Source organism: Erigeron canadensis, chromosome 2, assembly GCF_010389155.1.
Source record: "Erigeron canadensis isolate Cc75 chromosome 2, C_canadensis_v1, whole genome shotgun sequence".
Classification (NCBI taxonomy): Eukaryota; Viridiplantae; Streptophyta; class Magnoliopsida; order Asterales; family Asteraceae; genus Erigeron; species Erigeron canadensis.
The window spans coordinates 35,135,477-35,152,794 of NC_057762.1; the positions used below are offsets into that span (position 1 = coordinate 35,135,477).

The window sequence follows — 17,318 nt, forward strand, 5'->3', positions numbered from 1 at the left end:
CTTCAATTCTCGAAAAATTTATTCAAGTTTACTTTCTGTAGTTGGGAGAACCTTTGTGTGTGTACTCATAACTCATGTCCCCTGATCAAATATTATTCTAATTTTCTGTAAACGGTCAAATACCGATAATGTGATTAAATTACCACTGATAGGAAGGTTAAACCTATGATAACAAAGTATATGGCAAGTTAGAAGCCATGTCAAGAGCTTAACAAGAGAAAGCTAAAATCACTTAACACCATGATTAGCTTGAAAGACAATTATTTTGTTTTTGACTTGATTTGGTATGGTTTTTGTTTAGATTTTTGATTGTCTTTATTAAAAAATGACGTTAAACATTGTATGGTGATAAAAAATTGGCAGAAAGACATAATAGGCTACATATCCACCAATTGAGCTAAAACCCATTTAAGAAGAGGGTGTTTTGGGGGTAGCTTTGATAATTTATTAGTTTATTGAGTTTTATAAAAATTTAAAAATAAATAAATTAATTTTATATTGTTAGCATTTTAAAAGCTTAAAATAACTAATTTTGAGAAGCAAATGAAACTTATTAGCTTTCGACACTAAAATTGTTAAAATACAAGTAGCTAACCAAAGTACCAAATTCAACTCTTTCACTATAGGACCACTAGCATTTTACCCGCGCAATATGATGATGGTGTTGGCTGTGATGTGGTGGTGGCGGGGGTGGTTGGTAATGGTGGTGGCGTGATATGTGTTAACGGTGTGGTTATTATTTGTAAAAATAATTAATGTAGAAGGGGTAGTGTAGTTATTTTAAGAGTTGATGCGTTTATGTTGTAAATTAATTCATTAAGCGTATAATAAGTATTTTAAGTAAAAATGTTTAAATTAATGAATAAAAGAGCACAAAAAGTCATTTCACATGGGAGAGTAATTGAAAAATATTAGAAGAGATAGTGTGATACGAGTAATTTCTACAAAGTAGTAGAGGTAAGTATAGGAGAAAGCAATAAGCTAACCAAAACACTGGGTCAATAAGCAAATTGGCTAAAGATCAATAATAAGCCAAAGAGCCAGCTGAAACCCAAAGGGCCAAAGGCATCTCTGGTCGGGAAAAAGAAAAAAGAAATGGCGAGCTGCTCTCTCCGTCGTATGGGCAGCCAATCACATAGATTGATAACCAATAGCCGGCGTGGATTATCAACAGAATCTTCTTTATCAGTTGAATACAAATCCGGTGAGATCGGCACTGTTTCCGGTATCCCCAATGAACATCTTCAACGCAGGGTATATCTTTCTTACTTACTTACTTACATCATCTGTATCTATATCTATATCTATATATGTATCTGTCATTTAAATTTTCTTTCTTTTGATTTAGTAGTTGATTACAAATCTAGGGTTATCTTAGTCTTCATTTCTATTGTTGTATGTGCCTTTTGACCAAAAATGTTGCTTTTATTTCATTTTTAGGAACTTGAAGTTTGAGGGTCTTTTTTTTTTTTTCCTTCATTTGTTATAGATTTTTAGTTAAATTTGATGAATGGCAGGTTCTTATATATTCGCCTGCTCGAACAGCGTCACAGCAAGGAGCTGGTAAAGTTGGAAAGTGGAAGATCAATTTCTTATCCACACAAAAGTATATGTTTCTTACTACATTTTTTTTCTTTTTTATCGTTTTACCCCCTATTCGGTTATTATGATGTGTAATCTATCTTTATGAGCTTCATACTTAAACGATAATACTTCCGCCATTCGTATTATGTGAATACAGTGTAGTCAAAGGAAACCCGATAAGCGTGCTTTGAAATTCTTTTCTGAAAAATGTCTTCATGTGTTTTTAAATGGTGTATCGTATTCCTAGAGGTACCCAATTGGCTGCTTAGTGGAACTGACCTAAATGGGTTGGGTTAACCTGTGCACACTTTTCTGAACTTCATAAACATTAATGTGTTAAATGTGATTAGAAAAACTTACAAGTGAATTTCTTCATTTTATTAAACTTAGTGATGGTATAGGAGGTGGTTTTTATGCATATAGACACGGTTTGGGTGACTTTTGATATATCTAACCCATTTGCACTGTTTTTATTAATGCAAAAGCTTTTAATGTTATTCTATATGACCCGTTATAGATTAAGTATGACCCAGATCAATCAGGTTACTTATAAATGGATTGAGACTGCTATGTGTGTCTCATGCATGATTTGCTTCAATATGAGCAGTGCATGTCTGAAACTAAAATCTAAAACTTGTTAGTGAGATAGTAATGACGAAAGACATTTTGGAACATATGATGTAGATGGGAAAATCCATTGATGGGGTGGACATCCACAGGGGATCCGTATGCGAACGTTGGCGACGCTGCACTCGGCTTCACTAGTGAAGAAGATGCAAAAGCATTTGCCGAAAGACATGGTTGGGACTATACGGTGAGAACTTGTATATGCATATTATTGCTTTTTGCTTTTGAATACCCTAATTTCACTAGGTTTGTAAAGGGTCAGGATCTTCTCAAGTTAAGTTAAACATGACCATCCATGTTGTGGTTCTCGTTGGTACAGTCTGTAATTATTACCTCAGTTTGCTTATTTCTTAATCTTTTAAATCGTTCTTATTTGCAGGTTAAGAAGCACCACTCACCCCTTCTAAAGGTTTGACTCTCAACACCAACGCTAGTAGCTTCATTTATAATCTTATTTGCTATGATGGATAAGTCGCATATTTTGATTATCTCCAATTACATGACATCCTTTTTGACATTTGCCTGGTACAATGGTACATGTTAAGTTGGTCTACTATGCTATAGTTGGCAATTTCATCCAGCTTATATGAAAACATGTCAATCAGTTTTGTGTGTCACACAGGTAAAAAAGGAAATATAAAGGAAATGGGTCAAATTGGTGAATCTTGTTAAACAAGTTGAACTTGGGGTAAAGTGTATTTAAATTCTTATAACCTTATTTCAATCATCTATAGTATTCTTACATTGTTTTATGTATAAATGATAAATCTAATAATCATATTAAAGAACATTGCCAAAAAGCTATTAGAGGGTTTACCTATACTGGCTCCTTATGATTAACACTTGAAAATTTCCTGTTATCCCAAGCCGAGTGATTTTTCTTTTTTTCCGCCTTTATACTGGCCTGGAGCATAAAGTTGGTTAGTTAAAAAAATATGTATTTGATTGGTAGAGTTGCACTCCTGTTTATGCTCCATATCGTTTATCCCTTATTGACACCCACCTTTATATAATTTGACATTTTTCTAATGCAGGCAAAGGCATATGCTGACAACTTCAAATGGAAGGGATTACCAAAAACACAAGAGAATTGATGAACGGATCAAGTCTGAGCTTATGTTTTGGTGCTGGAATAGCCTTCTTTGATTTCAATAAATCAGACAGTTTGGTGTACTTTTCCTAATTTCTTTGCACTTTGTACGGCAAATCATGGTACAAAACATTTATACTTTTGAACGAATTTTCTGTTCTTGTAACATCATTGGCATAAATCAATTCACATAGCACCTGAATCAGTTTCCATCCATAATTGTATGGTTTTATGCTTGATAATCTATGTTGATTCTGTGTTTATAAAAGTAAACGCCCAAAGAATGCGAAAACTCATTTGAAAAAAGGTAAAAAAGTGACATTTGAGGAGATACTCAAACTGTACTCGAGTAAAAAACATTACTACATGAAGCTATCAAATCTTGTTCCGTAAATCGCTATCAACAACACATTCCACTATTATCTGGTAACAGATCTATCATCTATCTAGTACATAGATCCGCGAGGTATTTATTATTCTTTCATCTGGTATAAATTCAATTGAGCACTCAGAAAAGCCACGCCTTACGAACCTGCCCAGACAAACCTTTTTCAGAACAAAGCCTTGAAGAGTTATCATGATTGTCAACAAAGCCTTGAGCTTCATATTCAACATTGTCGACTTAATTGTTAAGTACAAAAATATATAAACTCAGTTAGCCTAGTGAAATATAGTATCAGCAACATAAGCATGTACTATCAAGTACAGTTAAGTGCGGCCCTAAATCCATTATAAGAGAATTTTAACATATTGCTGTACCACGTCGACAAATTTTAGTACAATGGTTTTGTTTGGAATGTTTTTTTTAGTTTTATTTTTATTTTTGCATTTGAGGCACAGAAGTTCTAAACAGAAGCTTTACCAATCTGCAGAGCGGATTGTCAGCAAGAAAAGCCGTTGTAGTCCAATAGAAGATGCTTTCTTCTCCAAGTATTCTACAAGTTTGCAATAAAACGCTACTGTTAACACATGGTAAAACATGATCCACAACCAATAACGAGGAGTTAACATATCAGAGCAGCGCAAACCAGCAGCTGCGGAGTATATGTAATTACTCACAATCTACATAATAGTGTTGCAAACAAAATGCATATGAACTTAATTACAGTTTTTAAAATTTTTGAGGGGCTATTAACCGTTAGCTAGTGTATCAGGCAAGACTATAGCCAATATGATCAATATCTGACCTATTGGCAGGCCTGGGTTAAAAGAGTGTATTTTGCGCTTCTTTTTAATAATTATTCATCCATGTGGCAGGAAGCTTTAAAGGTTACCCTAGATGAGAACCCACTTCCAGATATGTATGTCCTGGTAGACTCAAGTTATGTTTTGGATCTAAAACGAACGGAGATGAAGATCACATGATAGCCCACATATATACTTCTATATGTTTAGAAAAACCAGGTTTAGTGGTTATCCGAGTAATTTATTACCCTGTCCTTGTCCACGACAGTCGGGAGAAACAGCAATAGCAGCAACCTCTCTACACCGGTCCTTGTAGAATGGAAATAGAGCAGCACAGGCAATAATATGGCCCTCTCTTTCCACAACAACGAACAAGTTCAATGCATTAAGCAGCTACAAAATTAGGATCAAGTCATTTAACAATGTATTGATGTAGGTAGTGGTACAAAGCACAGAAAGAATAACTAGTCCAAAGTTCAAACCTCCTCTTCTGTCCTCCCAATCGAAGTGCCCGAATCTCTTAAGGTTTTAGAATTTCTCTTATTGCTGGTAGATCGGTCACCTTAGCCGTTCTTGTTCCTTCGTAAAGGTATGTTTTTTAGTTTAATGTCATTCTGCACTTTGTTGCAGCCAGACAATTTATATGCACATTCTTTTAAGATGTTATTATAACTTAAAAATGAAATCCCCTATATATATATTCACATACCTGGCCACCATAGTTCCAACTCCATCTCTTTGATATAATTCCCTCAACAGCACTCCTGATATATCCCCGTCTAGTAGATGAACTCTCTGGACACCTCCCTGCAGTGTGACGCAAGATTCTTCATTATGAAATTATAAAGATGATCATGCCTACTTCCAAGAATATGCGAGAGTAGATTATGTGGGATTATATTTTGTTTTAACGACTTACTCTGCATACAAAAATTGCAGCGGCCAATACTGAGAGGTAGCCATTTGATCTACTTGGCCTCTCTTGGCCACCAATGGCAAAACCATTCCCATGGTTAAACCCAACTCCGTTCTGAAATGTTGCAGCACACCCATTTCTTGAGCTTCGTCCAAATCCACTCATTGTACTATACATAGGATGAATCTTGTCTTCTTCATTGACGGTTTTTATATTACTTGCAGCTATTTCACTTTGCTTGGCTCGTTTGCGAATTAGCCTATCTGCATCTTCAAGAGTCAAAAACCTAATGAGACGGCCCATTTCATCCAATATTGGACCGTCTATAACACAAATAAGCTACTCTGCTCCAAGAGCCAATGCACAAGTTGTAGCAACTTCATATGTGTTGCATCATTGCAGGTAAGATAACAATAATAAGTAAAACACTTGTATAGATACTTGCATTATAGATATGTACGTATACATGGTCAATTGTGGTTCAATTACGTTGACTACAAATGGTGATATACATTGTAACCTATATAATCTCTTTTATTGTCATATGGTTATGTCATATTATTATAGTCAGAGAGCATACTTACAATTTAATACATCTCCAGAGGTGGAATATCCAAGGTTGCTTAAGATCACAATAGAGTCACTATTCAGCCTTTCACGGATAAGAGAAACATCTATTTTCTTTACTTCTCCCGTTGCTCCATAATCAATACCTTCAACGATTCCTCTTTTCTGCCCCGTTTCAGTAAACAAAAGTTGCTACCTTATTACAAAAAAGCATCACCCATGTTACCAAAAAAGCTAAAGATATTTAATAATTTTACCTTAGCTACAAGAAATTTTCCACTAGCGACACTGACACTATCATGCCAACGACTACTCTCCCCATGTCTACAGATGTTGCATAAAGAGGGCCCTGGGGACAGCTTAGCTTGAATCATCATATAAATTCTCCCGGCTGAATCTATAACTGCCTTGAGAGCATCAGAGTCACTAACTCGGTATCTTCCAACATACTTCGGGTCACATCCTGGATTATGCATTTAACATAACATATATAAACTTTTTTTAGCAACTTTTAATGGCCTTGATGACGAGTATTTCATTTTTCAAGATTATTCTTACTGATGACAATGAAAAGTGTTCAGGTTCAACTAACCCTTTTCTGCTAACAGTTTATCGATATGCACATGTGTCCCGTAAACAAGCACAAATTTTATTCCGAGACCATGAAGAAGGGATATATCCTGCATTGCATGCCATACATTTAGTTTGTTTTATGTATATTTCTTATCCACTAGTACAATTATCGTTAGGCTAAAAGCCCATCAAGCTAGATTTAAAAATTTATTTGGAAACTTGAAGTCTAAAACTACGTTTTTCTAGTGAGTTGCGAAACCAATTCTAAGAATTTTATCAACTAAAAAATTCTAGGTCCTATACTCCTATGTTATTCCAATGAGTTGCGAAACCATTTCTATCTACAATCTCGAATATAAAAATATAAAATACAAAATGATAGATTGGATTGGATATGGACGAAAGAAAAGGAAAAAAAATATGTAAGTAGAAGTCATAATTGAGTTAAAAGAAATTCAAAAAGTTAATAATAAAAAGTTAATTAGACTTTTGGGTTAGAAGGAAAAAGAGTATATATATATATTATGTACTTTCTAAACATATATAGAACCATTAGTTATTGGTTAAAGAGGTAGCTATGTAATTATACATAAAGGTAGAGATTTTTCTTTTCAAATTAGATTGATATTGGCGGGAAAATATTTGAAATAAAAAGCCATGAGTTTTTCTTTTCTTTCCTTTACTTTTTTTTCCTCTAAAAAGAATTCTCAAGAATTGATAAAGAAAATAAACTTTTTATTCTTCCTTTTCCTATGTTAAAAAAATAATAAAAAAAATCTAGAATGTAATATTGAAAGAAAGGAATATGAAGGAAAGGAAAAGAGGTTCTTAAGAGCATGGGTATGGGAGTTCTATGCCGGACCTCGAAGCCTAGCTAGACAATCAACGCCGAACAGCAAACCATACCGTCCTTTTCGTTTGGCGTTCATGGTTCTTGGTCCAGAACGCCGATGTTTGGCGTTGCTTATCTTCTATTTTTTGTTGTTTTCCTTTGAACTGTTGTCGTCGCAAGCTATATATATATAATATGTATTTGTATTTGTATTGCGGGGAAGACAAAAGGAAGTGATGTGAGGTGTGTGTATTATCCATTCGTTTTTCTTTTGAATTTCTTTTTAGTTGGTGGTGGAGGTGGAGGTGGCGGCGGCATGTAGTGATGTTGACCGGATGTTGGTGGTAGTGGTGATGGTGGTAGTGACATGTGGTGGTAATGAGAAGGCACGTGAGTAATCATTACCATTCCTCCCAATTTACTAAGTAATGTTCCATACCCATCATTGATTAATAATTGAATTACTTACCCCTAACCAAGCATGATTAATCATTTTCTTTCTCAATTCTTACCCTATAATACCTCCAACCAAGCACCCCTTAAATAAATCTTGATAGTTACTTAAACATAATTATTTAATCAAACAATGAGTAATATAGTTAGTTACCTCTAGAATAGCCTCGAAGTTGTTACTCTCAACAACTTCAGCACACAAGACAACAACAAATATTCGTCCTCTATATACCTTGAAATAAGGCCAAGTTTCTCTCATCATCTCAACAAAATTATCATCGTTCTTTCGTCCACTCTCATCATCATCATCATACGTTCTACATTCGTCTCGCGTAACTTTACAATTCATTACTAACTTATACTTATCCCCGATCATCTTTCGAACAACAAACCTTGTAACGTTACCACAACATGCACATTCCCTCGTGTTCCACCACGAATTTCGGTGTTGTTGCAACGGTAAATAATAAGGTTTCGGGTTGAGTATAGCCATGTTAATGAATCAAAGGCGGTGAATGAATAGAAAATGTATAATGAAATGGTGCATATATACAAATATGTAAAATAGTGATCTTGTTGAATGTTGACGTGTTGATAGATGGATATATATACGTGACAAAAATACAAAGAAAGACGCAGCAAAACGTTTTGTTAATGCAAGTGATGAGTGATAGAAGAGGTTACTTTTGGACGCTTTCTCGGATTCTATTATGGACAAGAGCAACATGTGAAATAAATATATAATGAGTTAAAAATGGTATATTGTTTGCAAAATTAACTATTTTGTGGTAGTTAGAAAATTGATTTCCATCAATATTTCAACCAACAATATTTACTCGTACTAAATTTTTATTAGATTTTGATGTTATATTGATTAATTTACATGTATATAAATGATTAAATAATATGAATTAATAATTTAGGGGTTTTGCTAAACGAAACCTTAAGGGCTTTCGTTACGGTACATTAAATAGTTGTACACTTACCATAAATTTCAGGGGTGAGCTTTTGATATGGAAAGGTACAATTCTTTTATGCACGTTAAGTGAAACTCTAAGGGTGTGTTTGGTAAGATAAAATGAGAGGAAAAAAATGAAAATGAAATTATCTCTATTGTTTGGTAAAGGGTAAGAAATGTTTTCACGGAGAATTGGTTTTCCCTGAGATTTGCAATTACATATAGAGCCATTTCTTTAAGTTTTGTGAAGAAATCAAGTTCTCTGCTTTAATAACTAAAAATGTAAACGACGGAGAAAATGATTTCTCCACTTTCAAAAACATGACGAAGGCTCACCTACTCTTATCATTAAACTATTACTCGTACTATTTATATTAGTGAACTATTATTATTATTATTATTATTATTATTATTATTATTATTATTATTATTATTTAATTTTTTAAATTTTTATTGTGATGTTTGTATATTTTTATATTAGATTTTTCAAACACAAAAACTCATTTCACTCATTTCTCATATCAATTTATCTATCATTATCAAACAAAGAAATTCATTAAATTTCTCAGTCAATTTCATTTCTTCCTATTTTATTTTTCTGGTTCATTTCATTTCCTAGAATTTCTCTCTATCAAACGTGCCCTAAGGACTTCATTTAACATTTTCTATAGTTTTATTACATACTCCCCGTCCCATATTAGTTGTCATAATTTGACTTTTAGGTGTTTTCTTCCAATTTTAATTATATACATATTGAAGAGTTATTAAAAATTAAAAATGTTTAAGGGAAACATATTGGAATCGACGACATGAGATTGCAAATCACATACAAAAAATAAAGATGAATCGGATGAGACTATGAGAGAACCAAAATAATATTATGTGCAATGTCATATAGTATTTCAAACAAATTTGACTTAGGGGATCAATATATTTGATTAGTTTCAAACAAATTTGATTTAGATGTCATACAGAAGAAAACTTGTTTTTTGGAATGAGTGTTGGTACCGCATTCACATTTGTTGCTAACTTGCTATTACTTCTGAGTTATTGTTAAAATTTGGGTATTGTAAAAGCAGGAAAGACCTAAAAGGTGTGCAAACTTGATTTCCGGTTAGAGCATAATTTTTAAGGGGCATAAAATTTCAAAAAAAAAATTTATATATAACAAAGGAAATTGAAGATAAAGAGCTTAAGAAGAGGCCCAGGATATAACAAACTTGGTTTTTAACTTGTTTCCACATAACTTAAAGGGAATTGAAGATAAAGAGCTTAAGTTGTCATCAGTGTCGGCTCAAACTTTTTTGGGGCCTTAAGCTAGATCAAATTTAGAGGCCTAGTTATATAGCATACGAAAATAAATTAAGGAAAGAAAGATAAAAATATATATATATCGAATGTGCTGCATTATGCTAGTTTCATGTCAAATAGTTAGAGTTTTTATCCAATTTAATTTGACTTGCTACCAATTGTGAAGGATATGTTGTATCCACATATTCATTTATGCGTTATTGTGGGTAACGAGATAATAAAAACTGCAAAGACAACTCTTAGATTAAATGGTGTACTTGATCGATAAGTCATAGACATGCATAATTGTATATTATTTTGTACTATTTCAAGTAAATATTAGCTTGGACAACTAATACAAATCCTTCTTCTCATTTCAAGTTCATGTGCCATGTGATTATAAGCCGTAGAGACTTCAAATTTCTAGGAGATTAATGAACTTAAATTTTCAAAAAAATGGATATGGTTGAAACAATTCACACCTTACGGATATTGAAGCGGTGTTTTGTTGAATATTTTTAGGGAAAGAAACTTAAGTATAAAATATTAGAAAATTAGTTTATAAACTCTTAGTTTAATAATGTCTTATAATTTTGGGGCCCTAATAGTAGGTGGGCCTTAGGCTTGTGCCTAACCCAATACTACTATTAGGCCAGCTCTAGTTGTCATGCCACCTTTTTGAAAACGCACTCAGGTTTGAAGAAAGATTGGATATTGATGCTGATCAATTTTATATAGAGTTAAAGTTATTTGACACATCACAGATTTATGAACTTCACAACCCTATAGATGTTTTAAAGCGTTTACAAGAGTTTGTTATATCTCAAATGCAACCAATTCATATAGACTATTCCAGTCACAATTGCATATGCAGAAATGAGTTTTTATAAGTTGAAGTTATTGAAATCTTATTTACGATCAATAATGTCCCAAGAAAAACTTAATAATTGGCCATGATAGCTATCGAGAACAAAATCTTAGAGAATATAAACTGTGAAACCAATTTGATATGAAGAATGATAGGAGAACTTCACGAATCATCAAGTAGATAAGTAACTACTATGGTATGTAAGTGAGTAATTCTTAAATTATGATCTTATTATGCATATATAATTTTTTTGTTATGATGCTAGTTATTATTTATAAAAAAAAGTTTTTTATATATTTGAATTTGTTTTTTTGCTCGATCAGGGTATTTGAATTCTCAGGACAGCTATGTAAAAGTGTGAGTTGGTGTTTCAATTGTTACTTGCTAGATGTGTCATGATTTGACATTTTAACTGTTATATATACAATATATATATATATTGTATGAATTTATTTCACTCAAACTTATTGCGCGAAGTTATACGTCATTAGTCTCCTCACATATGGTCAGTCCAACTGGTTAGAGACACTCTCAGTGTTAACCAAGGTCTTGAGTTCAATCCTTATGGATGACAAGCCTTGGGTTTTTTCCCTCTTAATACTTGTAACGGCCTATGGGCAACATCTCGTTGTCTAGGGTACGTGCAAGGTTTCACTGTATAGTGAGGTTTCCCTCATGTCGTGTTCTAACCGAATGTTCGAAAAACCACATCTAGTTTATGCCCTCAAAAATCTGCCTCTGTATATCGTTGTCATTGTAATTGCCAGTGGTGGTTCTAATATACATTAAGGGGGTTCAATGGACCACGTTTGAAAATTAATATATCCTAGAAACACCATAAAAAGATTTTTATGAACTTCCTTAAAATTGAGCATGGAACCCCCTTGAACTTTTGACAAGAAATATGAATCCATTGAAGATTTAAAATTTATGACCACATCGACATAGTAATTTCTATAACTTATAACACAATCTGAAATGGGGAATCAAGTTCTTTATTGAGTATTTGAGTTGCAGGTGTTCAAAAAGGAAGAAGAAGCATTTGATAATATTTTCCTTTTAACCTCTCATGATTTTTAAAAAGTTCAAGTTTTACTTTCTAACTTTAAAGATTATTTATTAGTGTCTAACAACAATGAATAACCAAAACAACTTTAAAAATGGTTATTTAATTGGTGTCAAATGTTGGAAAAGCTTTTTAAAGATAATAATAATTTATAAAATTTTAATGAAATCTCATCAAATATAACAATAACAATAATAATAATAATATTGTAATATTTTTTTACTCTTTAATAGCATTATTATTGTAATATATAACAATAATAATAATAATATTTTTATATTTCTTTTTTAATAATATTGAAATCTCATCAAAGGTTATTTTGAAAGTTTTTTTTAAAAAGTTTTTCTTCTACAACGTACTTTTTTACATAATTTCACATGTGAATAAACAAAAAAAACATATGATCCAATACATAAAAAAAATAGTTCTTAATTAAAATATATATGTGTGTATGTATGTATTGGACCTGAACCGACCATATTCTTCTTTTTAGATATGTCAACCAAATTACCAGGTTTTATGGACGTCATGAGCGTAGAACCTGAAGCTTACAGTATATTGCAACTTTGCAAGCGTCTTGAAGGATATGAATAACGTGAACCAACCTATAATTCAACGTGTCGAGTGTCGACCATGCAATAAAACACCTACTTCACAAGAGAAATGATGTTTTTTATATGGAAAAAAGAAACTTTTTGCGTCAATTATTTTACTTTCTTCGTATTAGTACATGACGTAAGCCTTATTCACAAAAATATATTGTATTTTATAATTTTTATTTTTCTCTGTGAAGTTTTGAAATCATTTTAAAAGAAAACATGAATATGTCATTATAATAATATTATATAAGGAATTATACCTTATTTTCGTTTATTCTTCAAAAAAAAAAACTCATCTTTTAAACAAAATAATAAATCTCGAAGATATTAAGAAATATATAGACTAAAACGATAGACATAATTGAAATCAATCTACATATTTAAGTAAATAGAGTTAGTAGCTCATTTACAAGGCTTTTAACGTTATAAGAACTATCTGGGTTCGAGTTTCGTTTTTCACATTTGTAAAAAAAAAAATAAGTAACTACTCAGTGCCGCCTTCTGCAGGTTTTGAGCCTCAATACCTCGACGGTATATGGGGGAGGTTAAGATGTAGGCAAACCTTACCTCTACCAAAATAGAGAGGCTGCTTCAAGTTTTTACCTAAATGGTAGAAAAAGACCTCCAACCTTTGCATGGGATGAGGATTGAATCCATGACCTCTGTCTCCAGAGGCAAGGGTGTTTACCACTGATCCAACCATGTTGCATGTAAAGGTTGGTTTTTCACATTTGTGAAGGTGGATATTAGGGGCTTTTACAGAAGTTATGGGTTTGCATCCTACCAATTCTTGTAATTTAGAATTAGGACTTACCATATACTGTCATTCTAAAAGACTCTACATCTATCAAAACGATGAATTGCAAAATATATCATTTTCAAAGTGAAATGCGCCAAGAAAATTATTAAAAAAATTATGCCATAAGAATCAAAATTATTAAAAAAATTATGCCTATTTCAAAAATCCAAATAGTTTAACTTATGGCTTAATTACCTTGACAACATCTTTGCTGAGAGTTATCTAAGTAGCAAAAAGGTACATGGACCTAAAGAGTTTTTATCAATTTACCCTTTTAAAAGTTACAGTGTTACAGTAGCTTATATTAGTAATATTAGTAGTACAAAATAACTAAAATATGCTTATATTCACATTTCCAGTGATCTATAATATAACTAAAGAGGGGCTTGGTGGTACATTTGACACCTCTAATTCTCTCCTTTAGCATAATACCCCATCCTTATTAATTCTCAATTTTTTTAATATTTATTTAATAAAAAATGATCGACCTTTAATAAAAAAATTATTATTATTATTACTATTATCTATATATCACCTAGAAAAAACCCTCACATATTCTCAACAAAAAAAAACTTACGGCAAAAAAAAAACCTACGATCGACTACCAAACGGGTTTTTTATTATATACTTTGTTCATATTTAATTATTATTATTATTATTATTTAACATTGAATTCATATGTTATTGTTATTATTATCTCTCTTAATTTAGTTTGTTGTCTGTTATAGGTTCATTATAACTTCTTCTTCAACAACAAAAAATAAGACAACATTAGTTCATCTTGAAGATCTTAAGCCAACACATGTTAACCATCATCTACGACTCCGTGTTGTGCATGTATGGACTGTTTCGGAGTGGAACAACCCGAAGAAAATAAAAACATTCGAGATGGTCTTTGTTGATGAATTGGTATGTATTTTTCAAATTATATATTGTACATTTTTTGTTTCTCTTTTTAGTTAACTAAAGTTGAAAAAAAATGGTAAATTGTAATCTATATTTATATGGAGTTAATTTTCATATGTTTCTTCTTTAACTTTCGTATTGATTAAGTTGTGATATTGGTCATATTGATGGTTGCTCGAATCATACTGTTACTGTGTAAATTTTTAATTCGTCTATAATCAAAAGTTGTCATCAAGAATCAATTTACGAAGAATATTTATATAGAGATTTATTAAGCAGAAACTTACCCATCAAGAATTAGTAGATCTTCGTACGCAATGCAACTTCTTTATTTTTTAATTTATTAATATATGTTTATGTTTTGATAATGAGTATGATTCCGATATGTCTGATAGGTCATCCCCGAAATATTAGTTTATTACGAATTACTTCTTCAACCTTTTGTCTTATTTGAATCGTTTTATGTTTTATATTTAAGTATTTTAATTTTATTCAGTATCTATTTAATATAATTAAATTCTAATTTTTTAGTTTTGATTAATATGTTTTGAGACTACCTGTCCATTGGACGGACATGAGTATTAGTAATAATATATTTGATTAATATGTTTTTAGCTTTGATTAAATTCCAATTTATTCAGTGAGTTCAAGTATACCCTCCATCCGAATACTTCACATATCCACGGTCACAACTACAGAAGTATCTCGCTTCCTACAGCCATTTAAAACATTCCTTCAAGTTCATATCCTACTTCGACCCTTAATTTAGTAAACTCATTAAACTGCATTTGGAACTATCCCAAATTTAACACCGTCCCTTCAATTTTTCTTCAAACATGATATCACAATCCTTCTGGCTAGCCAACACTCCCACACGACACTCCAATCCATATCGTCACCTTCATTGACTATGTACACATACAACTCCCCTATAACTTAAATGAAAATGCTATCCCTTATGTTATTTCAATTCAAACACCAAAATGGCAATTCGTAGAACATCTTCATTCTCCTCTAATGGAATCCCCATTGTCGGGGCTACTATTGTGGCCCTGTCGCTGCTATGGGCCTTTTGGCCCATAATCAGCTTTAACTTTGCCCCCCGCCCCTTACGCTTTAGAACCCACGGAATAAACACTTACAAAATATACCCCGGTGAATTTATGTCCCACAATGCTAGTAACAAGTCTGATGATCATTTGTTTCGTCACGGGTTTTCTGGTAATGGGTTCGGTCATGGGTTTAACATGACCCATGACCCACCCGAACCAACATTTTATGACGACCCGAAATTAACCTACACTATAGAAAAGCCTATAAAAACATGGGATGAAAAAAGACGAGAATGGCTACGTCTCCATCCATCATATTTACCCGGTTTAGAAAACCGGGTCATGTTAGTAACCGGTTCGCAATCCACCGCGTGTCAAAACCCAATTGGAGATCATTTGTTACTAAGATATTTCAAAAACAAAGTGGATTATTGTCGGATACACGGGTACGATATTTTCTACAACAATGTGTTATTTCATCCAAAAATGTTCACTTATTGGGCTAAAATCCCAACGGTTCGGGCCGCAATGTTGGCCCACCCAGAAGCAGAATGGATCTGGTGGGTTGACGCGGATGCTGTTTTTACTGACATGGATTTTAAGTTGCCATTACAACGTTACAAAAATTACAACTTTGTAGTGCACGGTTGGCCCGATTTGATCTTTGAGAAAAAAAGTTGGACTAGTTTAAATGCGGGAGTATTCTTGATCCGAAATAGCCAATGGGCTCTTGACTTTATGGATGTATGGTCGGGTATGGGTCCTCAAACACCGAATTATGAAAGATGGGGAGAAATACTAAGAGAAACTTGTAAAGACAAGTTTTTCCCCGAATCCGATGATCAAACGGGTTTGGTTTATTTATTACTGAAAGAAAAAGAAAAATGGGCTGATAAGGTGTATATTGAAGATAAGTATTATTTCGAGGGGTATTGGATGGAAATTGTGGAAAGGTTAGAAAACATAACGAAGAAATATATCGAAATTGAGAGAAAGGCGGGCGAGTTAAGAAGAAGGCACGCTGAGAAGGTGAGGGAGGGGTATTCCGCGCTATGGGAACAATATTTAGAAGGAGAATGGAGACGGCCGTTTATGACTCATTTCACGGGGTGCCAACCGTGTAGCGGTACGCATAATGAGTTGTATTCTAGGCAAAAGTGTTGGGATGCTATGCAAAAGGTGTTGAACTTTGCTGATAATCAAGTATTGCGTAGCTATGGGTTTGTGCATTCGAGTTTGGGTGATTCAAGTTCGGTTGTGCCATTGCCTTTTGACTATCCTGCTTAAAAAAGCATGTGTTTTGTTTAAAAGTTCTATTGAATTATAGTTTTAACGGTATGATTGGTTTGTTTATAGTGCTTTAGAAAATGTTTAATAGTTTTTGGAGTGTGAGTTAAATGTAATTTATTTAAATTAGCTTGTGTTAATAATGTCCTTATGTTACTTGCTTGTCTAGTGATATGTTTTATTACAATTCTATAAGTTTACACAACGTACGGAAGAGATAAAGAAAACAAAGACTAGCACCATTTTAAACTTTAAACTAATCAAAGATGTGCAAAAGTTAACAATAATAGTTGCACTCGTGTAGTTTTAGTTTTGAAAATCATATTGTGTTCTCTAAAAGGAAAAAAGCAAAAAAGAAAGAGCAATAGTAGTAGCAAAGCTTGTAAAAAGCAAAATATCTCTATACACTTTAAGCTTCCACTCATCAATCTGCATCATGATGAACTACAAATCATTATTCAAGAACTGAAACGACGAAAAATGGGTAAAATGACATATTTAACTATTTAACCAATATAAACGGATTTTTCAGTCATTATATCTAACAAAAACTTTTCGTTAAGTTATTTTAAACTATAAATCTCACATCTATAAAAAGACATAGTCATTTTAAGGTATAATCTCAATAAATAAACTTTTTCGTGTATTGGTGATGATTAAGTTGTG

At 32.6% G+C, this 17,318-nt stretch overlaps 2 protein-coding genes and 1 pseudogene across 2 annotated transcripts; 2 read left to right on the forward strand and 1 right to left on the reverse strand.

Moving 5' to 3' along the window:
* The first annotated feature begins 995 nt into the window (after positions 1 to 995).
* Positions 996 to 3,517, forward strand: LOC122588441 (NADH dehydrogenase [ubiquinone] iron-sulfur protein 4, mitochondrial-like). The gene is made up of 5 exons (XM_043760557.1): positions 996 to 1,254; positions 1,518 to 1,606; positions 2,269 to 2,398; positions 2,591 to 2,620; positions 3,246 to 3,517. The coding sequence occupies exons 1-5, from the start codon at positions 1,096 to 1,098 to the stop codon at positions 3,303 to 3,305; spliced, it is 468 nt and encodes a 155-aa protein (XP_043616492.1). The 5' UTR covers positions 996 to 1,095; the 3' UTR covers positions 3,306 to 3,517.
* Positions 3,518 to 3,720: 203 nt separating this feature from the next.
* On the reverse strand, positions 3,721 to 8,320 carry LOC122588157 (annotated as a pseudogene).
* Positions 8,321 to 15,521: 7,201 nt separating this feature from the next.
* LOC122589824 (putative glycosyltransferase 7) lies at positions 15,522 to 16,718 on the forward strand. Its single transcript, XM_043762145.1, has one exon. It carries the CDS (start codon positions 15,561 to 15,563, stop codon positions 16,650 to 16,652), a length of 1,092 nt encoding a protein of 363 aa, XP_043618080.1. The 5' UTR covers positions 15,522 to 15,560; the 3' UTR covers positions 16,653 to 16,718.
* The last annotated feature ends 600 nt before the right edge of the window (positions 16,719 to 17,318 follow it).